Raw genomic sequence first — 26,357 nt, forward strand, 5'->3', positions numbered from 1 at the left:
CCCTCACTCCTGAGCTCCAAATTCAATAGAAGCCCCGGAGCTCCAACCCCTTCCTGCATCCCTGTCAGGGCAAAACCTCCTTTGCTCTGTTAGGTTGAGAAATGCCAGGTCCGGAGCTGCTGCACCAGCCCGCCAGAGACGCTGCAGAACCGCCTGCCGCGTGTGGAGGCTGAATCCGGGAACAATGAGAAATTATCTGTTAATTCTCAGCTCCTGCCACCTGCTCTGCTCTGAACAGGCTCCTTTAGGGTTCGGTTTAGATGCAAATTCCCCCACTCGATGTAAGCAAAATATTGATTTCCCTGCATCACAGGCCTGGGCCCTTGGAACAGTCCTGTGTTTTTTTTTTTATTCTCTGCAACGGCAAAACAAGGCGCTTTGTTCTGCGAATTTCCTCAGGAACTCGAGAGGGGGAGGGACAGATCGCCGCGGAGTGACAGAGTTGCCATAAACACGGGCAGAGAGCAGTTCGTCTCCATTCGTGTTTTACATAAACACAAATCCGCCGCTTTGGAAACTGCTAATGAGCGTTTAGCCAGAGGCCTCCTGGCACCTGTCTCCCCAGGGTGCTGAGATCTGCATTGGGTGGTGATGGGGCTTCCGGGCTCCTTAAGTGGGCTTTGAGAACCTTACCTGTTCTTGGAACAGCAACCCAGCACTACCCGCAGGAAGGTGGTCTAGATTGCATAGTGTTCCCACGCCAGTCCCTCACGTCCGAGTTTCTAGACCTTTTCCAATGGCAGGCACCAGGGTATAAGGGGGCAAACCTGCAACAATTGTCACACACACCCTCAACCCGGTGCCCACGCGATGGTTGCACTAGCTGGACTTTCAGCACCGTGGACAGAGCAAGACGTACATCCTGGGCAGAAAAACCTCCCCGGTAGGCCAAAGTCCTCTCTGGCCTCCGCCTGGCCCTTGATGTCATGGGCACTAGGCTGCCTGGGGCTCTCTAGCAAAGGGGCCGGCTAGCGCGGCTGACGCAGAAGGTGCACTGTGGAGATCACCAGGAGCTGGGGTTCCGAATCTCCTCCCCCCGGAACGTGAGTCACAGCCAGAGCCACTTCCAATTTGCGTGTTAATTAAGAGGAAAGACCCTCTTCCCCCAACGCCCACCGGGCACACACCAGCCCCAGGTTTGCGGAGGCTCCAGCTAAAGTTTCCTTCTCAACTCCCAAACCTGAGTCTGGAGCTTAAAAGAGGCCTCACGGGTGACAAGTGGACAGGAGACCCCAGTGATAGGACCCTAAGTGCCCCCGTGACCAGTGATAGCACAAAGAATTTCAGGACTGCCAGCCTCCTTCTGGGCCTCACCCCACACTTTCTGAAGGGAGCTCTTTTTAAGTCTAACCCTTGTTAAGCTTGATATAAAAAGATTATTTCATGGGGTTGTGCTGATGCGGGAATGTGGGTCTGGCGGGAACCAAGAATCCTCTTGAAATGCCCCCCCCCCAATCCTATTCACCAGAAACTTTCCCCTCCCGTTGCCATGGAGAGAGACGGCCGCTGCCTCCAGTCACCATGGCAACGTGAGGGTACCGCGGACCGCAGGATTGCGGGGCAAAGTCTTCTTTCCAGTTCTCAACGCTCCGCAGTCTTGGGATCTTCTACCTCTGAAGGTGGGACTTGGGACAAGTCTGACTAACTTCTGCCATCAGGAACCTCGGCTAACGTCCTCCCACCTGCAGTCGGGTCATCCTTTTTTTTTTTTTCTCCTGTTATTGGGTTATTTTGTTGTCACTCGTGTGGCATGTGGCGGTTTACCCAGTGTTTTCTCAAGCACTACACTTATATTCCCAGTGAACCCATGAAACACTCATAATCATCATACCTCTTTTACGGAGAGGCAAACTGAGGCTCGGAGAGGCCCAAGGTCAACACCAGTGAATGTGGAATTGAACCTGAGCTCTGTTCCTGGCCTTGCACCCTCCAAGGTTCGGGATAGTGGGATTGGAACCCTCCCGGACTTGGGCCAGTCCCTGAGTGTGTAGAGGGGGCGGCCATAAGGCGCCAGACTTGCCAGCTGCCGCGGGATGCCACGTGAGGGGCGGGGACCCTGCGGGGAAGTGATTAAAAGCAGAGCGGAGCCGCAGGGGGCCGCTGCGGGGAGGGTCTTCTTGGGACCGCCTTACCCCGCCCTAGTGCGGCCGCGGGTTCGAGGGGCTCCTGGAAGGCCTGGGTGTCCGGGGCATGAGTGGGGTGGGGGGGACCGGAGGGCCTCGGTGCCAGGCGGCGCTCGCGGTCCTGGCCTCGCTGTGCCGGGCCCGGCCGCCCCCTCTCGGGCTGGACGTGGAGACTTGTCGGAGCTTCGAGCTGCAGCCCCCAGAGCAGCGTCCCAGCGCGGCCGACTCAGGTAACCGGAGACCCGGGCCCCCTCCCTTCCTGGATGCTCATCCTGGAGGTCTCCGCTCCCCAGTGCGCCAGTCCCAAGAGCCACGGAACCTAGAACGAGAACTCCAGCCTGGGATTCTGGCTTCGCAACCAACCTAAACCAATCCCCTGGCCCACCACCCTCAGGGGCAAGGAGAGAGCAGAAGGGGACCCAGGAGACAGAGAAGCCCTTTGCCACTCTCGTGTAACTATTGCGAGAACCCGGGCGGAAAGCGGGGCTCCCGAGATGCCAGACCTCAGTTTCCCTCGCGTATCTCGGCGATCTGCCAGGGGATGGGGTCTTTGGGTTGAGCGGGAGAAGGGGACATCCTGGCTCTTCTTTGGAGTGTCAGGTCCTAGGGTCTATCAGTCGCTCTGTCGGTCGATTAGTCTGCTGTCTTGGGAACGCGGGCCGAGCCCCCTGGGTTTGGGAGAAACTTGGATCTGCGGCTGGCACGAGGTCTTTGTGTCCGGGTGGCTCTTGGCTACGAGTGGCTGTCTGCGTCTCCGCTGGGGGGCGGGGGGCGCGATGCGAGAGGGTGTCGTGGCGCTCTCCCCCCTTCCTCCGCCCCCTGCGCCCCTATAACTCGTTCCCTCGGTCTCCCTCTGACTCACTCCGACTCGGGGCGGGTGCGCAACTGAGCCGGTGCCTCTCGCCGACTTTGCCAAGAGGGCGCCTCCTGCCCGAGCCGCGCGGACCCTGCGCGGGGCGCAGCCCCCCGGCCGCCGCCGAGTCGTGACGGTGGCCCGAGCCGAGTCGAGCTCGCCGGAGCCGGTGAGTCCCGAGCCCGAGCCCCGCGGGGCCGGGGCCCGGCGTGCGGCTGCGACGTCTCCCGGGAGTCGCGACAGCGGGAATGGCGTGTCGCGCCCTGGCGGGAGGGTCGGCGGCGTGGCAGCCGGCCGGCCCCGAGCATTTACCTGCTGCACCAGTGCCCTGCGGCCAAGCTCGCCCGCCGCAGTGGGGCTTCTTTGTCCCCATGTCTGGAGGGTCCCAGGCGAGGGCGAGTACCGGGGGGGAGGGGCTGGGGGCAGTTGCAAGGCCCGGAGAGAATGCGGAGTGGGGGTGGGGAGAACCTGCAGGGACTTCGGCGATGGGGTTCCCTGGGGGCTCCGCAGACTCCTCCTGTCCTTGTCCCCCACCCCGACTCCGACCCCAGTGGTACTGGGCCTAGGAGTACGCGGGGAGTCACCTGGTGGTTCCCGCACTGCTGGCGCGGTCAAGGGAGAACTGGGCCGCCAGAGGCGGGAAATTGTTCCCCATGGGCCTTTCGAGGGACAAGTGGCAAGAACAGGAGCCGCGGTTCCGGGAGCAGGTACAAGTGGGGTAAGCTTCTACAGCGGCTGCAGGTTCCAGACCCTTGTTTTCACTTAAGGTTAAAGGTCAAAGACAGAGGTAGATACCGGGTTAGTAGTAGAGCCTTTGGGGGAGTGATAGACAGCAAGGGGGGAGCTTATGTGTGAGGGGACTGTATCCAGTCTTGGGGTGAGTGGAGCCCACCTCAAGCTTGTGGGAGTCGTAGGGGGCGCTGCTCTTTCTGGCCCTGCAATATTTAATCAATGGGTTGATTGCTGCAGAAGAGACCAAGATTGGACATAAAAAAGAACTTTCTATGAAAATCTCCCTCGTGGAGATTCTCAGAACAGATCAGGCCCGGAGGGTATTATTAGACTCTGGTTCTCTAGTTTCGCCCACTTCTATGATACCCAACTCCCCATACACACCAGACACAATTTTCCCCAAGTCAAAGAGTCGCTTCCTGTCCTCCTCCCACTCCCTTGTTTCCTTCCATCTTTTTTCCCATGATCCATTTTAGTGGAGCCTTAATGCTGGTCCCAACTCCTTGGAGCCTGGAGGGTGAGAATGCACCTGTCGAGTTTTACCTGGGATGGAAGCTGCTGTCCAGGATAGAAGTGCTCCAGGTCGCTGTTGAGGTTGCTGGGTGTGTGTATATGTGTGGCACATCTTGCTTGGGGGAGGCCCTAGTGTTTGACTCCAGAGAAATACCCTTTAGTGTGGATGGACAGGTGTCTGAATGGCCAGGTTGAGGGTAAGCGAAGCCTGGAAGTGAGCCTGGGGGAGAGATCCAGGGGCCCGAATGAATCAGTATGCCTTCCCTGCAGGCTGATTCAGAAGGCAAGTTTGAGTTGTCAGCCCTAGGGACTTTAACTTTGGCTGCTGAGTCACAAGCCACAGAAAGAAAGCACAGGCACCAAACTGGGAAGCTGAAAGGGATGGGGGACAGAGAGAGGAGACCCAAGATCATAGCAAAAGAGAGTGATTGAGATGACTTTGAGACCTTGGGGATTTAGATGAGCACAGGGGCTGGGGAGATGTGTTCAGGGCCAGGGTCCCAGGAGTCCCATCTCCTGCTCTTTGCATCTGCTTGAGTCCAGACTCTCTAGCCAGAGAAATGCTAGATCTTTTCATCTGCAGTTATGAAAAATGCAAGCGGGTAGTGCCTGCCCAGCTTCCTTTTCCATTTTATGTTTTTCCTCGTCTTCCTCTGGTTCCAAGTCTCTAGCTCATGAGATTTCTAGACAACTGAGATCCAGAATTCGCTAACATTTACTGAGACCCTCCACAGGCCAGGATCTGTGCTGGGAGGTACACTGGGAATCTGTTAATCAGACCCCACCTGGGAAACACCTCTCCGCAAACTGTCCCAACTAAAAGTGAATTCCTCTTTTTCTTTAAAAACTCCAAAGGTTTGCTTTCCTCCTTAAGATACCCCACCCCCAACTCTTCCACCTTTCCTTGTAGCTTTCGCCTTGTGATGGTAAATGAAATTTTTCCATAGGCCAATGTAAGGGGGAGAGGTGTGGGCAGTGTGAATTTGGGGCTTAAAGTAGGAAGCAGAGATTCAGAGGTGTTCCGGAAAATGCAGGAACCTGACAAGCTGCCCTGCCACCCTACCCCTCTGTTCCCGGCTAGCAGCCAGGAGTGGTTTTTCCCAGTTTACCTGTGAGATGTATGTGACATTTGTTAGCTTTACTGATTCTGGAGACATTCTGTGATTCAGCCACCTGGCTTTGAAGTTGGCCTTTTGCAACACAGAGGATGTTTTTCCTATGTGTGTGATGGAAAACTAAATGCACATTTCACTAAAACACAGAGTTCCATTTCTACTGCTGAATAACCAGCCACTCCCTCCCTCCTTCTTAGGAAGGAAGGAATTCTGCAGATTTTGCCTTCTTGGAGGGAAGGCACAATGTACAATCCTGAAGAATCCATAGGATGGGTTCTGATTCTAGTGCTTTTGTACTTTAAGATTCTTGAAACAAGGTCCAGTATCTAGGAATTGTAGAGCCCTTAAATTCTAGATGTTTTTAGAAGGTCTCTTCTCCCTGTGACTGTGGCAACTTCCAGCAAGGCTGACAATTCCAGTGCCCTTCTTCCCTTCAAGTTCTCTACAAAAGTTCCTTCATTTCTAACTGTTCTAATTTGATTTCAGCCTTCCTGTCCACAGAACTGGGGGTGAAATGTGTGGCTGGCTTTGAGGCATTTAGATCAGGTCAGGTTTCTTTAGGGTCTGTGTAGGGTTGTCAGGTCATTTTTCTTTAGGGTCTGTGTAAGAGAAGTTCTGATGGAAGGAGGTGGCACTCCTGCCATTCTTACTCAGGAAAAGAAACCTCTAAGGACTGGGTCATTCTTAGTAGGTACAGTGCGACAGCAGAGGTGAGGGGGAATCCAGATTTGGACACTCCAACTATAATGACACCTCATCTCTCTCTTATGGACACTGAACTGTTTTTGTTACTCCCCAAGAACCCACACCTTCTCTCACTAGTTGCAGGTATAAACATGGGAGAGGAGCACAGAGGGAAGAGACTCTGTCTGTCTTTCTATCTGCCTTTCCCTCCATCACACCAGTCTTAATCCCCCATTCAGAGGGGCCACATATTCTGATCAGTCATCCAGAAAGGTACAGTTACCATCTGCCAAAATAATAATCCTAATAATTGCTAAATTAGTACCAATGCTCTGTTAGCTATAACACTCCACATTAGTCTCCGATCCATCTCTGAATCCCCTAATGATGGTGGAAGCAGGCACCCAGTCATAAAGCTGGGTGCAGCCATAATTAGCTCGGCATTGTCTCTACCCGTCACAGCTTTTTCAGGAGCATTAATTCCTTCTCTGTTTGGACTCTGCTAATTATCCCCATTGGTAGCTCAGCCTGGATCTCTAAAGAAGGAGAGGAAGCAAAGGCCCTCTCCCCAACCCTGAATTTTAATTACACCCAGTTCTCCTAATAAATTTACAAGCCACAACAGAGTTTATTATTAATGGACCATGTCTGTGAGTGTCAGTGTAGAATAGCCCCTCTTCTCCCAACACACACACACACACACTCAGGTGTCCCTCAGGCACATCTCTGGATGGGACTTTTTAGGGACCACTGGTTATGGTTATTTGCCTGGTGGCTCTTGGGTAACCTGCATGATATCTGCTTTCCAGAGAAGAAAGACGGGTGGAAAGGCAATCATAATCCAAGGTTGCAGGGTTCTGCCCAGGTTTAGAGGATCAGGTCAAAGAGTAGAGGATGCTCCCATCTTTACTTTTTTTTTTTTTTTTTTGGCGGCACTGGGGCTTGAACTCAGAGCCTCCTGCTTGCTAGGTAGGCGCTCTGCCACTTGAGCCACTTCACCAGTCCCCCCATCTTTACTTCTAATTACAGCTAAGAAATGCCTCCTGGCTTCTCTATCTAGTCTTTCATTCTACAGTTCTTCAGTTCCACCCCCAAGTCCCCTGAGATGCCTGGTTCAAGAGCCTGGACTTAGGCATTAGAAGGTCCTGGATTCAAATTCCAGCTTTTCTACTGACTGCACTGACAAGCAATTTACTTGGCTAAATCTCTACACTTATTATCTTTGAGAGGTGAATACCAGTTTCTTCAGGAGGCTGTAAAGATTAAATGAGATAAGGTAAAGGGCACAGCGTTACTGAGTAGAAATAAATAATATCATTAGTATTAATATTAATGGTTCTGCCCAGAGTGTCTTCCCTTCCTGAACTAAACACTGTTCCTTCCAGGTTATTGGGCCTCTGTGTCATTTCTCCCTGGTCCTTGGCTGTGTTTTATCTCTGTATCTGTCTGAGTATGAAGGAAAGCTAGCTTGAGGCAGCTCCTGCTCACACAGCCTGAGCACTTGTGTTTCTGAGGGCCCATCAGCAACCCCAAGCCTTGCCACCAGGCTTCTTGACCTTGGGGTGAGCAGGGGGTGTCTGGCGGGGAGGAGGGGAGGATGGTTCTTTCTTTTTGATTCCTCTTCCTGGTTTATCTTTTCAATTACAATCTGTTAGTGAGAATGCCTGTTCCTATGACAAAATGGATTTTCCTGACATGGGAGACATTAGGAAATGGAGACAATATCAAGTGATAAGAATCCTAACAGTATGGGAGGGAAGAAGGGGAGGGGGTGCCAGGCTCTGTCTTTGGAGAAAGAAGTATTACTGGGGGAGATAAAAAGCCCTGGGCTGTTAATTAATAACCTAGCATTTTCTGGAAGAGGAGGGAGCTAAACAGTGTCATTTAAGGTGACAATCAGGTCATACCCTGATGGCCTTCAAGGGCATCTTAAAACTTCCTAGGGGTCTGAGCTCCCTCAGCTATTTTGCTAGAATTTCCCTTCTCTGCCTCAGAGGCCTAACTTTGGGACTGTTGCACCCAGTAAATGATTATCCTCCACCAAAAAGCAAAACAAAGTCATGAGAAATAGCTGCTTCTGTTTGGGGGACATTCATTATATCCTGGGGGCCGTTCTTAGTCTTAGCTTATTTGATATTCACAATGACACTGTGAGGTAGAAATAGTTAGAACCTTCACTAAGCAAAGGTTTGGAGCAGTTCAACGACTTGCTCAAAGCCACATGGTCAGAAAGTAACGTTGATGAACATACTCCCTGGTCATCCTGGCACGGGGGCCCACCTGAGATACCTGCCATGTTTTCCAGCACCTTGTGAAGTCCAGTTCCCCAGCCAGGGTTAAAAGCATTTGCCCAGGGGTTGGGGACTTAGCTCAGTGGAAGAGCACTTGCCTGGCAAGTGCAAGGCCCTGAGTTCGGTTCCCAGCACTGAAAAAAAAAAAAAAAGAAAGAAAAAAATAGAAAAGAAAAAACAAAACAACAACAAAAAGCATTTGCCCGTGTCCCATGCCATGTGCCTGGGGGTATGTCTCCAATGCTTGGGTCCATGGCTTTTTTCCCTCTTGGAGGTTCCTCCACAATTGGCAGGTATGACTTCCCAAGCCAGGCACTACTGAGTTCCTCTGGCACCTGAGGATGTTTCACGACTAATTGAATAGTGGACTTCTTTTCCTCCCCTTCCAAGAAAACTTTGCAAGAACATAGGATGTTCTCAATTGTAGATTTTCCTTCCATGATTTTCTTCTTACTTCTTTGGAACTCATTCCTGTTCACCAGCTGGGTGGCAGTGGTAACAACAAAACAACTGTGAACACAGAAAGCAAATGAGTATTAACAGGGAAACTTGGAGATGTGTGATCTTTAATATAATATGTATTGTGTCTCAAGATACAGAGATCTGGCTGTGTATGAAATAGTTATGTTATTTTGCTATTAAGAGTGGGGTTTTTTTGGTTTTTTTTTCCGGTGGTGGTGGTGGTGGTGGTTTTGGGGTTTAGACTCAGGGCTTTGCACAGGAACCACACCACAATCCTCCTGTTCCCCGCTGTTACTGGAATGACAGGAATGCACACTAATTCCCACTGTGGGAATCACCACTAAGTCCCATTGAGATCAGGTGTCATGAACATTTTTGCCAGGGCTGGCCTCTAATCATGATCCTCCTGATCTCTGCTTCCCAAGTAGCTAGGATTAGAGGCATGAGCTACCAGTGCCCGGCTGTTTTTAATGATAAGGTTAAAGCTATCTCTTCCTGGCTTGCAGGTATTCTGCCCACCAAAGAAATTTCAAAACTAAAGGATGTTCCTAAGCAGGCTGGGCACAGGTAATTCTAATAAAAATGGCTGATATTTTTTATAACACTTACTACCTTCTACACACTGTCCTCATCAATTTTGCTACACTTTTGATCTTGTTTAAACTTCACAAGGATGCTATGAAGTAAATACTATATTTCCCATATTATGGATGAGGAAACTGAGGCTGAGAACGGTTATTTTTTTATTATTCATATGTGCATACAAGGCTTGGGTCATTTCTCCCCCCAGCCCCCACCCCCTCCCTTACCACCCACTCCGCGCCCCCTTCCTCTCCCCCCCACACCCTCAATACCCAGCAGAAACTATTTTGCCCTTATTTCTAATTTTGTTGTAGAGAGAGTATAAGCAATAACAGGAAGGAACAAGGGTTTTTGCTGGTTGAGATAAGAATAGCTATACAGGGAGTTGACTCACATCAATTTCCTGTGTGTGTGTGTTACCTTCTAGGTTAATTCTTTTTGATCTAACCTTTTCTCTAGTTCCTGGTCCCCTTTTCCTATTGGCCTCAGTTGCTTTTAAGGTGTCTGCTTTAGTTTCTCTGCGTTAAGGGCAGCAAATGCTAGCTAATTTTTTAGGTGTCTTACCTATCCTCACTCCTCCCTTGTGTGCTCTCGCTTTTATCATGTGCTCAAAGTCCAATCCCATTGTTGTGTTTGCCCTTGATCTAATGTCCACATATGAGGGAGAACATACGATTTTTGGTCTTTTGGGCCAGGCTAACCTCACTCAGAATGATGTTCTCCAATTCCATCCATTTACCAGCGAATGATAACATTTCGTTCTTCTTCATGGCTGCATACAATTCCATTGTGTATAGATACCACATTTTCTTAATCCATTCGTCGGTGGTGGGGCATCTTGGCTGTTTCCATACTTGGCTATTGTGAATAGTGCCGCAATAAACATGGGTGTGCAGGTGCCTCTGGAGTAACCTGTGTCACAGTCTTTTGGGTATATCCCCAAGAGTGGTATGGCTGGACCAAATGGTAGATCAATGTTTAGCTTTTTAAGTAGCCTCCAAACTTTTTCCAGAGTGGTTGTATTAGTTTACATTCCCACCAACAGTGTAAGAGGGTTCCTTTTTCCCCGAATCCTCGCCAACACCCGTTGTTGGTGGTGTTGCTGATGATGGCTATTCTAACAGGGGTGAGGTGGAATCTTAGCGTGGTTTTAATTTGCATTTCCTTTATTGCTAGAGATGGTGAGCATTTTTTCATGTGTTTTTTGGCCATTTGAATTTCTTCTTTTGAGAAAGTTCTGTTTAGGTCACTTGCCCATTTCTTTATTGGTTCATTAGTTTTGGGAGAATTTAGTTTTTTAAGTTCCCTGTATATTCTGGTTATCAGTCCCTTTTCTGATGTATAGCTGGCAAATATTTTCTCCCACTCTGTGGGTGGGGAACGGTTATATAATTTGTCAAAGTCATACAGTTTGAAACCAGTGGAGATGGACACTGAGTGAGTCCTGTCTGATTCCAGGGCAATGCTTTTACCTCTCTAGGCTGGAGGGGAAATAAGAAAAGTCGGAGGAAGAATACAAGTCCTTTAGTGTGGTGCTGAGCCATTTCCCCACTACTGGAGGCTTGCCTCTCTTGTCCTGAGGCCAGTACCTGGTATAGGGTTAAAAAGCATTTGCCTGTGTTTCTGAGCATATCTGTGTAGGATATGGTGCTTTCTTTCTGATTCCTTTTCCTGGTTTATCTTTTCAATTACAATCTGTTAGTGAGAATTCCTGTTCCTATGACAAAATGGATTTTTGGAAGAGTGGATCAGATTCAGAAAGGCAGCAGAGCTGCCCATCAGAGTCCTGTCTACTCACAGGGTCAAGGTTCAAATAAGACAAGAGTGGGAAAGGGCTTTTGAAGGCTATTTGTGTAACATGTCCTGATAGGCTGGCCCCAAAAAGCCCAAGGTAGAAAGGCACACATCTTAGGCCTGTGCACAGCCTTTAGGGCACTACAGGAGCTTCCACCCCTCCCCAGCCTCAGTACACCTTGACCTAGGTGTGATAGTTTGGCTCTGGAATATCCCCCAAGGGCCCATGCATTGAAAGGTTGTTTCCTAGTCTAGTGTTATTGGAAGGTGGTGAAACCTTTAAGAGGTGGGTCCTGGTAGGAGGCCTTTAGGTCATAGGGGGCATGCCCTTGAAGGTGATAACAGGACCCAAGCCCCTTCTTGCTCTCTTTCATTTCCTGGCCATGAAGCAGGTGGTTTTGTTCTACCACATGCTATGATATGCTGCCGTGGGCCCAAAACAATGGCACCAGCAGATCAAGGACTAGAACCTTTAAAACTCAGCCAAACAAACCTTTTATCTTTATAAGTTGCTTAGCTCAGGTGTTTGTTACAGTGACGGAAAACTGACTAACAGACCAGCAGATGAAGGCTGGCTGAACTCAAGGACACATGTATTGATTTTAAGGGGCTAAATCTTCCATAGTCATCTCCTTGCCCTGGTCTGAGTCTGGTTTTGATGTCTTGGTCACACCTTGGTCCCCTGTGTGGATGCACCTCTTAGTGTTCAGGACTGAATTCTCTTCACATTGCCCGCCTGTGCGATGTTCAAGCCAGGCTCTCCTAGTACTGGAGCAAGATTGTCCAGTCCTGGGATGGGCCTCCTGGTCTTGTATAACCAGTATTTAGTGCTGGGGGCTGCATCTCAGTAACCCCTAACCTCTGCCTTCCTTAATCACAGCTCCAAGGGAACAACAGCTGGGGGTCACGTGGAGAAACAATAGAAATAGCAACCACACTGAGAAAAAAACTGATTCCTCCTCTCCCCTCCTCCCACCTCGCTTTTCATTTATGAATTCAGTTTTTTGTCAGGCTGAACATTTAAATGCACTGTATGCTCTCTGGATTCCCCCTCTCCCCCCCCCCTTCTCATTAAAATTCTAATTATTACCAGAGCAAGTAAGATGTATGATCAAAGGAAACCAAGGCCTTAGAAATACCTTTTGTTTTAAGGTGACTCATATTGCAAAGAATGCTGAAACAGAACAGATATGGAGGACCTGGAGATGGCCAGGTCTTTAGATAAAGACACATCTATGCAGTAGCTTCCCTGGCGAGCCCCACAAGGTGGGGTCTGAGAGAAAGAGTCTCTGAGCCATTTAGATCATGAATGTGTAACAGAAAAGAACTGAATTAATACCTCCAATATAGGTTTATCTGTCCCCAAGTTAAATACATCTTCCATAGAGGTGATATTGGCAAGCCACATGCCTGGGCCATAGCCCAATTCCATCCCATACTAGCCGTGTTACCTGGGCAATCTATTTAACCCTCTGCATGTCAAGTGAGGGCAATAACTATACCTATTGGAGATAATATTTAAATATTAAATTTAGTGAGTGAATATATGAAAAGCACTTTGAACACTGAACACAGTAATGTTGAATAAATTGACTAAATCCAATAATAAAATGTTGTTATGACTATCAACCTGTATGTTAATTTTTAAATTTTTTTATATAAGATAATAAGTAAATACTTAAATGACCTTGTTTTTTTTTCTCTTGAGCTCCTAAGTCACCTTCATGCCACACTGGAGACCTGTAGCATAGATGTTACTTAGAATCAGATGTTTCTTAGAATCCCTGGGAGTCTCTAGGGTAAGGACTAGCTCAGCTCTTGTCCAGGGATGGACCCCAGTATTTCTGTGTGTGAGCTGGGCAGGGGACAGGGGTGGCTGGGACTTGAAGGTTCTCTGCTGTTATTTCCTATTCATGGAGATACCCCGTAGCTGATCCAGGCAAATGACCTGCAACTGGGAGTTGGATGTCAATGCTGCCTTCCAGAGAGCGTGGCTGTTGCTCTCACCTCCTCAGATCTCTGTGGATGTGGGGTGCTTTTCCTTGAGGCCCATGGGCATCTCTCCAGGAGGGACCTGGGCAGCACCTCAAACCTCTCAGAACCCAGCACATGGCAAGTGCACAGTCAATATTGGTTGAACCTGATTAAAATGATAAATAGCCCTTTTCTGTACCATTCATTCAATCATTCACTCTTTCCCATGTGCTATGCAAATTCATGAATCAATTCAATGTGGAAACACAGGGTCACACAAGCCTATGGTAGTTTCATCAGGGTCAAACAAGCCACATGGAAAGAGTGCCAGGCTAGATGGTAGACATCTGGATCCTGCTTCAAGGTTCTCTGCCTGACTAACCTGTGACCCCACACAAGTCCCTTCCCTGGGCCACTGTTCCTTATCAGAAAAGCACAGCTTGGCCTTGGTACTTAGGGGAGGGGTGGTCATTGCTTACCTTATGTCCTAAGATTCATAAGGCACTGGGCAGGCTAATCCAAGCTCACAAGCCAAGCAGGGAACAGGGAGGGGAGGTTGACTGGGGAGGACACAACCCACACAGGGAGTCGCCAGTTCCCACCGCATGCCCCATGGACATAAATCCAGTTAACACCATCGGCCTTTTTCAGAAAGGCTGGAAGTCTGGGATGGTGACTATTATGTAACTTTGAAGTTTCTCAAATGTAAGCCAAACCCAACTCCTCTGCTGGCTTGTCCACAAGGGATCATGTTGCAAACCCATTGGTTCAGAGCCTTCTGACTTATCTGCTCTGAGCAAGAAGAGGCCATGGGCTCAAAGGTTCATCCCCAGATTTGGTGAGGGGACTGGAGTGGGAGGTCTACTTAACAATCTCTCACAAGGGGAGGTCTACTTAACAATCTCTCACAAAGGGAGGCCTCCCACACAGCCCTCCTGGGATGATGGGCACCCACCTAGGTCAGCAGGGACTGGGCATGGGACAGTGAGTACCCATCTCTGACACAACCTCAGAGCTCCCAAGTACCAGTTTTACAACAAAGCTCTCAAATAGTCACAGCAATGAAGACAGCAGCTATGGGAGCCATTTGTACTTTGTAGTTAGCCTTGACATGTGGATCAAGATTCTAACTTAATACACATATCCATTGAGACTGCCATGCTCAAAGCCTAGGAGTACAGAGAAGCCAAAACTTCAAGATGAGGCTTGACCCATTTCCCTACACTCAGCTCCACGTTTACTGAGCTCCTGCCTTGGGCCAGATGGGTGTGGGACAAGGTAGAGAAGAGGGTGAGTTAGCCAGCCTCAGCCCCTCAGGGCCTCCCAGCCTTCTATGGAAGAAGAGAGCTATATACAAAAATCACAGTTATGATTCTGGCTGTAGTAACAGCCCTAACAGAAATTCAAACAGCATCCGAACATGAATGCTTCACAAATTTGCAAGTTTGCTTAGGCTATCATTTAACCTCCCCCTCCCCACTGCCTGTACCTGCCAGTAGGCAGTAGGGGAGGCAGCCCCGGTGCTCTGCTCCCCAAGCCGGTGGGTGGAGGGTAGAGGCAGGGGTGATGTTGGAGAAATCAAACCCAGGTGATCACCGTTCACAAAATGGACAATCGAGCGTCAACCCTGAAGCCATCTCTCCCTCTGATGGGCAGCTTTTCTCATGACCATTCTTTTCTCTTCTTCCGTCTTTGTCCCTTCTGTGTGTCCCTCTTCCAACACCCTCACCCGCTTCTCCTGCCTCTGTCTGTCTCTGTCCCTCCCTGCTTGGCTCATGCTGAGGGCAGGCACCTCTGTCAGCCTCCTCGCCGTGGTAGTTATTGTCTGTGGCGTGGCCCTGGTGGCAGTTTTTCTCTTTCTCTTTTGGAAGCTGTGCTGGATGCCCTGGAGGAACAAGGAGGCCTCCAGTCCCTCTCCTGCTAACCCCCCCTTGGAGGCCCTCCAGAACCCCAACTCCAGAGGCAACATGGCAGACAAGCTGAAGGACCCCAGCTCCCTGGGTTTCCTGGAGGCAGCCGTGAAGATCAGCCACACATCCCCAGATATCCCGGCTGAGGTGCAGATGTCAGTCAAGGAGCACATCATGCGTCACACACGGCTGCAGCGACAGACCACAGAGCCAGCGTCATCCACCAGGTGAGAGGTGTACCCTGCTTCCTAACCCTGGCACATCCACACTTGCTTATTCCAAGCAAGGGCATTAGCAAGATTCCAGGCTCTGAGGATCAGGGGTCAGAAATAATAGCACATGTCCTTTGACTTTCTGCATGATGACATTTGCATACAGGCCATCCTTTAATTCAAAACAACACTGAGAACAAGCACACAGTAACAAAAGCCTACTCTAAAGTCAGAAACATTTTTAGAAGATGTGGCGCATGCATGTCCAAGCCATTGTGTTTGCTCAGAACTCAGGGCTTTTAGGGCTGGGAGAGTGGCCCAAGTGCTAGAGCACCTGCCTAGCAAGCGTAGAGTCTTGAGTTCAAACAGAAAAAAAAATAACTGCTTTCATAGGTGGGGCTCAGTGGTTTAAGACTGTAATCCCAGCTATTTGGAAAGCATAGATAGGAAGATCTATCAGGCAAAAATTCAAGATACTATCCCCAAAATAATGACAGCAAAAAAGGGGCTGGGGATGTGGCCCAAGTGGTAGAGCACCTACCTAGCAAGTGTGAGGCCCTGAGTTCAAACCCCAGTAACACACACACACACATTCTGGATCCCTGCAGTCGTCCCCCAACCAAAGGAGAGGAGGCCTGTGCTTCAGACTGAGCCAGGAGTGCAAGTGCTTATCTTATGGCCTTGGGCAGATTGCTCTCCTTCTAAGCTTCGCTTTGCCCAGCTGTAAAATAGGGCGAATGACTCACATAGGTGGTTATGAGGAGCCAATGAAAGAATCTGCGGGATAATGAGACCTGACACATATATTGTTTATCATTCACCTGGCCCTCTTCTAAGCACTTTATATGTAATCATTTATTCACCCTTACAACAATTCTATTGCTAGACAGGTAGTCTACCATAATCACACCCCCAGCCCTTTTTGCTTTTTTTTTTTTTTCAGTGCTAGGGTTTGAACTCAGGGCCTCACACTTGCTAGCCAGGTGCTCTTACCGCTTGAGCCACTCCATCAGCCATTTTTCTTGTGATTTTTTTTTTTCAAGATAGGGTCTCATGAATTATTTGCCTGAGTAGATGGGATTATAGGCATAAGCCACCAGCACCTTGCTGCTTTTAGTTATTTTTCAAGAAGGATCTCATGCTTTTTTGCAAGGGCCAGCCTTGATTCCCCCACATAGCTGGCATTATAAGCATACACCACCACGCCCAGCTTGTTCTTTGAAATAGGTTCTCCTTAACTTTTTTGCCTGGCCTCAAGCCACCATCCTCCTATTTCCACCTCCAATGTACAGGGATGGCCCACTGTGTCCTGCCTCCCGGCCTATTATCCTTATTTTTATAGCACAGAGAAGAAGTTAAATAGCTAGTCCAAAGTGGCAGAGACAAAATTAACCTAGGCAATCTATGTGCTGTATGGCAAATACTCAAAAAATGGTGATGATAGGAGGAGAGAGGGTGAAGGGAGTCTTCATGGAGGGGAAGAAAGGATGGCCTTCCTAAAGAGACTAGGCTTTATTGGCAAAACTAGAGTCCTGCCTACTAGGAAAGAAACCTAGAAAGCAGATGACAGAATAGCAGTTACAACGATCAGGGTAACAATGGCTAACACTTACTGAGCCTGCTACACACCAGGCACCATTCCAGCTACTTTACATATATTAAAACACACAATACTCACAACCACCTGTGCACAAAGTGTGTGCAGAGAAGTTAGAAGAAAAGGGGTCGGATGAGCCACCAGGGTTGGGTCTGCCTGCATCTCCCGTCCCCTGAGCCCTGACACACTCTTCCTGTCTGCTCCTGCTCTCTGCCAGGCACACGTCCTTCAAGCGCCACCTGCCCCGGCAGATGCACGTCTCCAGCGTAGACTATGGCAATGAGCTGCCGCCAGCCGCAGAGCAGCCCACCAGCATCGGCCGCATCAAGCCTGAGCTCTACAAGCAGAAGTCAGTGGATGGGGACGAGGCCAAGTCTGAGGCCGCCAAGAGCTGCGGGAAGATCAACTTCAGCCTACGCTATGACTACGAGAGCGAGACCCTGATCGTGCGCATCCTGAAGGCCTTTGACCTCCCTGCCAAGGACTTTTGCGGAAGTTCTGACCCTTACGTCAAGATCTACCTCCTGCCTGACCGCAAATGCAAGTTGCAGACACGCGTGCACCGCAAGACCTTGAACCCCACCTTCGATGAGGACTTCCACTTCCCTGTGCCCTACGAGGAGCTGGCTGACCGCAAACTGCATCTCAGCGTCTTTGACTTTGATCGCTTCTCCCGCCATGACATGATCGGGGAGGTCATCCTGGAAAATCTCTTTGAGGCCTCTGATCTGTCCCGGGAGACCTCCATCTGGAAGGACATCCAGTACGCCACAAGTGTGAGTACAGCTCTGTCGCTTTGCAGTTCTGGGTTGGGTGGACATGTCCCCAGCCCCTTGCTCCCCTAGAGACACATGGGCCTCCGCCCTTCAGGATGAGAAGGGAGACTCTGGAAACTGCCCAATGGCCCAAGTCACTCTGGGGAAGTCCTTGCTTCTACCTAAATGGGGTGAGGATAAAGAGGGTCCCTCCCCCCACCCACTCCCCCGCAGGTGGGAAGGTAATTTTTATCTTTTCATCTGATCGTGCGTTCTGGGATGGTTTTCTCTACCTGCTAGGCCTCAGGTTTTCTATATAGAAAATTATGTTTTATGTCCCTTTGATCAAGGGTAAGGATTGGGCCAGACCCATAGACCGTACAGGACTGCAGGTTCCAGTGGGCGTTGATGTGTTTTAGAAGTTTGTAACAAACAATCAAGAATGAGCTACATCAGTCAGGATGAGCCAGGTTATGCTGCAGCAACAAGCAATCCCAGGATTCCCAGGATTTTATGGGAAATAAACCAAGGTTTATTTCTCATTCGTGTTACATGTGTTTTACAGATTGGCCAGGGTTCTGCTCTATTTTGTTACCCAGAGACCCAAGCCAAAAGACACTCCATCTTGACATGTGCTTCCACAGTTAGACATCAGGAGGGAGAGGCTATGTCAAATCACGCACTATTCCCTAATGCCTCCATGCAGAGGTGACACATGTCACTTGCACTGACAGTTCACTAGCCAAAACAAGACACATGGCAACTCTTAATACTGTTGAGGCAGGGGAAAGAAATCCTACCATACATCCAGAAGGAAAGCTGTAACTGCAGTGAACTACAGGGTGGCTACACGTAGCAGAGTTGCTGGTCTTGGCCATTGCCCTAACATTGCATTCTGGGAGATTGGGGAGGTCAGCTAATCCACACATGGGGACAGATACTGACTGTTCATTACCACCTGGGATTAGCCAGGGAAGGTTTCAAGGAGCCGAGGTTCAAGTTGGCTTTTTTAAGACAACAGAGACCTAGAGAGAGCATACCCAGAGCTTCTGGTTGGTGTGGACGCCATGCTCCGGTGTCCTGGACCCACAAGGCTGTTTAATGCATCCTGTAGGTATAGCTAGTGTGTGCCCCTCTGAGCGTACCTGAGTGGCAAGTGCCCCATGGTGGCATTCAACCAAGCTCCAACGACCTTGGATCTCGTGTCTTGGGTGCTGTACCTCCCTGGATATTTCTTGAGCCATACCTGTGGCAGAGGGGTGACCCCATTCTTTCTGCAGACCCTGCCTTTGGGCAGTCCATACTCAATATCACTGTGTTGAATTTGTGAGGAGTGAGGCTGGAAAAACCAGCCCCTTTCTGGATGGTAAAATGTGTGAATCTCTATTTGTTCTGACAGAACACTTGGTAGGTTCCACTTCTGTCCCAGGAAGGGCCCCCGAGAGCCTCCATTCTCATAGCCAATGCAGTCCCATGTCCTGGTGTCTTCCGAGTCTTTGCTTTCTTGAAATATCATAAACAGGAACAGCGTGAGCAGCCGGCACGACCAGCAGACAGACGGGGCGGGCAGACGGGGCGGACCCAACAGCAGCTGTGTGCCAGCCTGGGCCCAGGAGCTCTGTAACATAAATCACTCTGAAGTTTACATCTGGTGCAGCTCTTCCCATGGTCACCCACGGCAGTGTCTTTATTTCAATGGCTGTAACAGGTGGAGAAAATCGGTTCATGAGACCATGGCCATGGGGTGGTAAGGGCCAGGGGCAACCCTCTGCTCAGCCCTTCTGGGTGCCTCCTCTGTCCCTCACCAAAGTCCCCACCCACGTGTCCTGTGCCCTCAACCTCAGGTAGGAGTGCAAGTCTCATCCTGGAGTAGACAGTCTGTGCCCAAGCCTGCCCCTCACCTGGATGTGACTTCCCATATCCTGGAACTCTGTGACCGTCCCCATCCTAGTCCCATCACTATTTTCCCAGTCCAGCTTCAGAGAAAGGCAGATCCTCTGTGGTCAGTGTCAGTGTCAGATCCCTGCCCTTCCCCCTCCCTTTCCTAAGAACACTGCTGCCGGGGTGGGGGAGGGAGGACTGGGTCAGGAGACTGGGGAAATTATAATCTAGTTACAGAGACAGGTCATGTCCATGGGGTTGCTGGCAAAGCAAGCCAGCAAATACTGTTCAATGTGTGCCGTTCCAACAGCCCTGGGAGTGAGGACAGCCAGGGGACGCTCTTCTGGATGAGGAGGGATGAAACAGGTGGGGAGAACAGGTATAAATGACCTGATAGGCCAAGAGGAAGGAGATGCATTCCAGCCAGGAGCAGAGAAAGTCCAGGCCCTGGTGTTTCAGAAGCTGCTGAGCTGGGGAATCACGCTTACATACCTGTCCTGCTTGCAGTCTGTCTGAGCTGGGCTCCTTCTCAGGTGAGTCCCCTGGAACCTATGGAGCACAGACCACAGGAGCAGGCTCGGGCCCTGGACTCAGGAGGCGGGGAAGGGAGGCAGACAGGCTGGTGCTTTTACCTGTTTCATGGTGCTGGCTGTGAAAATTTAATTATTTTGGGACCAGAGAGATCCCAGTCACAGTCACCAGGAATGACTGAGCACTCGGTGTGTATGAAATCCTGAAGCCAGTATGGTGGGTGACAGATGAATGCAGCCAGCTCCACCTTTCCTGTGTGCCTATTTTGTCCTCAGAGCTGCACTTGGACTTAAGCTTAGAATGGCAGCTCCACTGCCCCAGCTGGGCAGATAGTCCCTAATACAGCCACCATCGCTGTCTCTTGCCTTTTGTCTAATAGGCTCTATTAGTCAGATCTGTTCCACGGCTCTGTGCCTAGCTCAAACACATTGATCTTTCAAAGCTTCCCAGAAACCCTTCTGCATGTGACCTTTCTGCCCCTCAGAACCTCCCATCATATTCTGTCTTTGAAAGTCTCCCAGTGGAGGATTCAGGAATGGATGTGCCCCACAGTTGACTTTTTTCTGTATTCCCTCCAGACTGGGTGTAAGAACCTACCCAGCACTGAATGACTGATGGCTCACTTCATCCAATTAAAATGATCCACTGTCATTCAGAAACAGCTGGGGTTAACCTGAGAAGGCTTCCTGGAGGAGAGGCTCTAGTAGACTTTTGATAATTGCTAGAGCTAAGCTTGGTGGGGAGGGTCCCAGCCTATGCATCCAATCAGAGGTATGCCTCAAGTAGACAGATTGTTCTGGGATGGCAGAGGGACTAACCAATCAGACCAAGTAGTCTGGACCAGCAGGGGGTCAAGTGCCTCCCAGGATGGTCGAAGGGAGAGGCACTATGAGAATGGGGACCCTGAAGGCTGCCCTGGTGGCTTGAAGTGTGTGGGAGAGTTAAACTCAACCCCACCACGTGGAACCAGGCCGGTTTCTGCCCCGGTGCTCCAGTTGTTTTGAAGTAGCAACGGCTGAGCATTTGTCTTGATTTCTCCCAGCCACTGAGCATTGAACTTGAGGCTAGTGACAGGAAGTACACATCAGGGAGTCTAGCTCTTTGTTAATTGCAAATCTGAAGCCACAAGGGACCCTGGCCTCCAGCTAATACATAGCACCAGCGAGATGGGGAGAAGCGGGCTGACAGGATCAGCCAGGCAGCAAGAGGCCTTGGGTTCCACTGACTTCAGCAGCTCACTGTGGAAAGGAAATGGAGGGAGTTCATGGTATCCATTGCAGCCCTGGACAGGGCCACCCTGAGGCTGCTGCCTTCCTCCCTGCCTGGTGTGACTAAGGTCCCTGTTGGTAGCCCGGGCATTTGTGGGTGTGCCACTGCCTCTCCAACCAGAGCTCCAGTTAGCTAAAACCACCCTGCTCTTCCCTCCCCCTCGCTCCTACCCCCAGCCTCATTATTTCTATATAAAGCTGTAGATTTATCATTATAATAGAAGCTGCCGTCACTGGGTTTGCTAACATCTCTGTAATCTTGTAGTTATTGCCATGGAGCCTCAGACCCCAGTGCACACAACTGTTCTTCTTCTTGCTCTTGCTCCTTCACTGTGGCGGGAGATGAAAGCTATAATTGGGACTGTAAATACATAGTGTGCTTGGTGTACTAGTGGAATCACCCATCTTCCTGCTTTTCCAGGTCTCTGCTAGGTTAGAGTGTGCATGTGTGCATGCACCATACGTGTGTGTGTGTGTTGTTTGAGGATGATGCAGTGTTCTGTGTACTTTCAGGAAATCTGGACTCAGGGTGTGCAATAAGAAGGGAGGCTTTAGGTGATGGGAGAACCCCCAGCCTTGGTCTGAGTATTGCTGTACAGACAGAACTCAGGCTTTGGAGCCAAACAACCCTGTGCTGTGCTCTAGCTCCTGGACTTGCTAGCTCTGAGACCTCAGGATGTTATCCAAACTGTGCCTCAGTTTCAAGATCAGAAAAATATGGATGTTAATGGCCCCTAGCCCATATGGGTAACATATCTAGTTATATATATATAATGTAAAAGTTACCCAGGGCAGCACTGTAGGGCACAGCCTGCCAAGTACCTTCCCCACTTTTCTACCACTCCCAGGCCTGACTGTCCACTTTGGTCTGTGCCACTTGTTCTAACTGGTTGTTAGATATTATTACAATGGTCCCCCCTTATGCAAAAAGGATGTGTTCCAAGACCCCTATGGATATCTGAAACCCCAGATAGTACCGAACCCTCTGTGTACTATGTCTTCTCCTATTCATGCATACCTATGATATAGTTAAAATTCTAAATTAAGCACAGTAAGAGATTAACAATAATAACTAAAATAAAATAGATTAATGATAACATTGTGCTGCAATACAATAGACAGCATCACTGCTCTTGTGCTTTGAGCTATTAAGTAAAATAGGGGTAACCTGGATGGTACCCCAGTCTTCCCAATAACCAAGATAATTTACTAAGTGACTAATGGGTGGGTAGTACATACAGTGTGTATACATTGCATAAAGGGATGGTAGGGATGGGGACTGAGACGCAAGGTTTCATCCTTCTACTCAGGTGCCATGTAATTTAAAACATATGAATTATTTATTTCTGGAATTTTCCAATTAATATTTTTGGACAGTGGTTGACTGTGGGTAGCTGAAACCATGGATGAGGTAGGAGGGCCTGCTATATTCCTTTTTTTAATTTCTCATCTAGGTTATGTATGGGTTCTTTGTGTAACCTTGAAAAAGTAACTTGTCCTCTCTAAGGCTAATTCCCTCTGCATTAAATCATCTCCAAAATTCAAAGATTCTCAGCTTCTCCCATAGAAAAGTTCTTGGCTCTCTTGGTTTCATGGACAAAGGTATCTAGTTCCTGGGAGCATGGTCTCCATAGTAGAGGCCTAAACCTGAGGATGGCAGGCCACTAGGCTGGTTTTGCAGACATACACTCTCCTCCTTTGAATGACAGTGAGAATCTGTCCTCTCTTCAGGCCCTGGGGAGTGTCCAGAGGGTTTCTGCCATGGGGGAGGAAGGGAGGCACCAATAAGCTTTCTTCCTCTTTTTAACATGTGGCACAGTTCTACGCCTACACTCAGCTCCCTCCTACCTGCCTCCCTTCAGATCCCACATTTAGTGGGATTGTGTGAGATTACTTATTAAAGTCCTACTGGGTGCCAAGAACCTACTGTTTGTCACATTTCATCCTCACCATAACTCTTATGATTGTCTTCTCTATGTAAACACAGAAATGAAGGTTCAGTGTTAAGTGACTTAGCCAGTGTCACCCAGATCTTTGAAGTATCCCATGATCCTTGCATGACCCGAGGGCAATGTGGTTATATTGTATCTTGGGACAGGAAATAGACTCCGAAGTTGTGCCATTTGTCAAGGGATTCAGAAGTCTGTTTAGTTTTTTTCTTTGTGGTCTGGTTAGGTTCCCTGGTTCAATTCAAAATCTGGTGGTTTTAGAGGGCAGCATTTGTGTTGACATTTAGATTCCTTTAACTGTTCCCCATATTCTGCCTATAAACATTGACCCTTTATTCTTTCCTCATTTAACAAACATTTATTGAGTGTCAATAATATACGGGTCAGGGGCGTCATTGAGCAGTTGTTGGATACAGAGCCTTGGGCTAAGCTATGGAAGAGGTGGCAAAGAAAGAGCCCTGCCTCAGAATGCCCAGGCTGATAGGAACTCTAGAGCATTCCAGGAAGCCCCAAATTCCCAAGTCCCTCATAAGCTGGGCCCACCATGAGTACAGACCAATTTGAAGTACTTACAACACAGTCATGCACAGCTATACAAGCTGCCCTCTATTGCAACCTTGTTCGGGAGAGACAGAGAAAAGAAACAGAGTCAGACAAGATTGGTCTGGAGAACTTCTAGAAAAGGTCGGTTTTTGGCTAAGGTTTGATGATAGTGAAGGCCAGAGAGGGATAAACAATGAATCAGAGGTAGGGGGGTAAGTTTTTCTGTTTTCTGCATTGGGAGGAGGTTCTAGGGAGAACCACTCTATTTAAGATTGGGTTTCTTTTCATGGTGTAATAAGCACTTGCAGGTTACTATGTATCAGGCATCAGGATGGGTGCATAATGCCTTCAACTCCAGTCCTGTCTTCACAGCCTCACAGTCTGATGAAGGAGGCAGGAAAGTAGCTCTGTTGTCCTGGGGCCTTGCAGATCCTCACTGACCCAGCTTGTCAAAGGAAGGCGGGCCCCTTGGAATGAAATTGCCCTCTTTACCAGAAAACTTCTGGTGACATCCTCTTGTCACACCCACATACTCAAAGTAAGAGTGTCCACAGAATGGTTTTCAAGTACAGCTGGGAGAGTCAGCTAATTGATCTGCTATGACTCATTAAATTACCCTGGGAACCTCCCAGAAGCTTGCTGGCCAGCAGCTGAGCTCCACCTTAGACCGCAGGCTCCCAGGTCTAGCCTGACCTGGAGGAGCAAGAGGGAAGTGAGTGGAGACTGATCCACGCAGGACGTCCTCCATGCATCCTCCAAGAATGGTCCTGAGTCCCAGAACACCTAGGTGTTGAAGAGACTAAACATAGTCCTTACTCTCAAGGAGTTTGCAGTTGAACAGCAGTTTCAGAGCAAGTTAAAATGTAATCAAAAGAACACAGTTGCTTAAAAGGAAAAGGGGAAAGAGAAGTGATCATTGAAGCCAGGAGAGTGATGGAGTGGGATGGGGGATGCCAATGGCAGAAGGAGAATCCAGGAAGAAGAACTGAACTTTGAGGAACACACACATTCAGAATGAAGGAAGAAGCTGGGGGGTGGGAAGCAGTAAAGAGTACCAAGCAGGAAGAGGGCCAACAGGAAATGAAGCTGAGGGAGTTCAAGGAGGAAGAGGCCCAAGCTATTTGTTCACATTTGTCTGAGAACCTGTCAGGTGCCGAGCACAGCCCAGGAACTGGGATGAGGCAGTAAATAAAGTCCCTGCTGACAGGGAAATTATGCCTCGTGAGGGGAGGCGAAGTGGAGGAGTTTATCACTACTATGCCTAGGAGTGATAAAATAACTTGGAAAAAATTAAGCAGGGGCATGTGACAGGGAGTGCTGGGGTCAAGGAAGGTAGATTGAAGGAGTGACTGTAGGGTAAAACAGGAATCTCAAGGAAGACCTCCCTGAGGTGGGGCATCTGAGCTGTCCTGGAAGAACAGAGATATAGGCATAGAGAAAGACACTGAGATGGGAGGGGGCACCTGGCTATTCAAAGACCAGCAAGGGGGTTTGTGTGGCTGAAGCAGAAATGGGGTGTGAAGAGAGAGAAAAAGATGAAGTGAGAGAAGAAGGGGGCTAGTGGTTAGTGAAGTTCTACAACCAAAACTTGAAAGGGATCACTGTAACTGGTAGGTTGGGAATGGATGACACCATGAGAGTAAAGGCAGGGAAGTCAACTGGGAAACCATTGCCATGAAAGATGGTGGTGGAGGTATAAGATGTGGCTAATATCCAGATAGATTTCAGAAGTAGCATTTGTTGACAGTTTGGGCGAAGTGTCTAAGGTACATGGACAGAGAAGAATCACGATTTTCAGCCTGAACAGCTCAAGATGGAATCACTGTTGAGTTTAAAAACTCTAGAGAGCCCATTAGGGAAGGAAGATCACAAGCTCAGGTTTGGGCAGGCTAGATATGATATGTTTTTGGACATCCAAGTGGAGGTGATAAGTAGGAAGTTGGATCTAGAACCTAGAGTCCAGGAGCAGCTGGTAAAGTGGCTCAAGTGGTAAAGCACCTGCCTAGCAAGTGTGAGGCTCTGAGTTCAAACCCCAGTACCACCAAAAAAAAAACTCTCTGAGAATAAAGTCCAGGAGCAAGGCCTCACTAAAGAAATAAATTTAGAAGCTGGGCACCAGTGGCTCACACCTGTAATCCTCGGTACTCGGGAGGCAGAGATCAGGAGGATCACGATTCAAGGCCTGGGCAAATAGGTCTCAAGACCCTATCTCGAAAAACACCATCACAAAAATAGGGCTGGTAGAGTTGCTCAAGGTGTAGGCCTTGAATTCAAGACCCAGTACTGCAAAACAAAAAAGAAATTTAGAAAGAAGAAGTGTAGCATATAAACAGTGCTAAAAGTCATGAGATCATCTGGATCCCAATGGGAAAAGGTTTCAATAGAGAAGAGGACCCTGGCTTGAGCCTTAGGCACTCCCATGTTTGATGTAGGCCCACGGGGAAATACCAGCAATTGGGCCTGGAAGCTAGAAGGTACCAAGTCTTGGGCAACAAGAAAGTATTTCCAGGAGGAGGGGGAAGCTGCTATCACTGATAAAGCAGGAGGCAGACTGAGAATTGACCAGATCTCCAGTGTCAAGTGATCAC

At 49.1% G+C, this 26,357-nt stretch overlaps 1 protein-coding gene across 6 annotated transcripts in view; it reads left to right on the forward strand.

Moving 5' to 3' along the window:
* The first annotated feature begins 2,190 nt into the window (after positions 1-2,190).
* Positions 2,191-26,357, forward strand: part of Syt6 (synaptotagmin 6) — a 62,725-nt gene continuing 38,558 nt past the window's right edge. For 4 of the 6 annotated variants that reach the window (XR_012439910.1, XR_012439911.1, XM_020166332.2 and 1 more), the window contains exons 1-3: positions 2,191-2,353; positions 14,912-15,260; positions 17,060-17,618. Coding sequence is in view for 4 of the 6 variants with exons in the window: in XM_020166332.2 (XP_020021921.1) it covers positions 2,191-2,353; positions 14,912-15,260; positions 17,060-17,618 (1,071 nt within the window). In the remaining 2 variants the exon portion in view is untranslated. Of the gene's footprint in view, positions 2,354-3,029; positions 3,146-14,911; positions 15,261-17,059; positions 17,619-26,357 lie in introns of those variants that run through there. The other 2 variants (XM_074050709.1, XM_074050710.1) reach the window with 2 other exon arrangements.

The sequence above is a fragment of the Castor canadensis genome, chromosome 12, assembly GCF_047511655.1.
Source record: "Castor canadensis chromosome 12, mCasCan1.hap1v2, whole genome shotgun sequence".
NCBI lineage: Eukaryota > Metazoa > Chordata > Mammalia > Rodentia > Castoridae > Castor > Castor canadensis.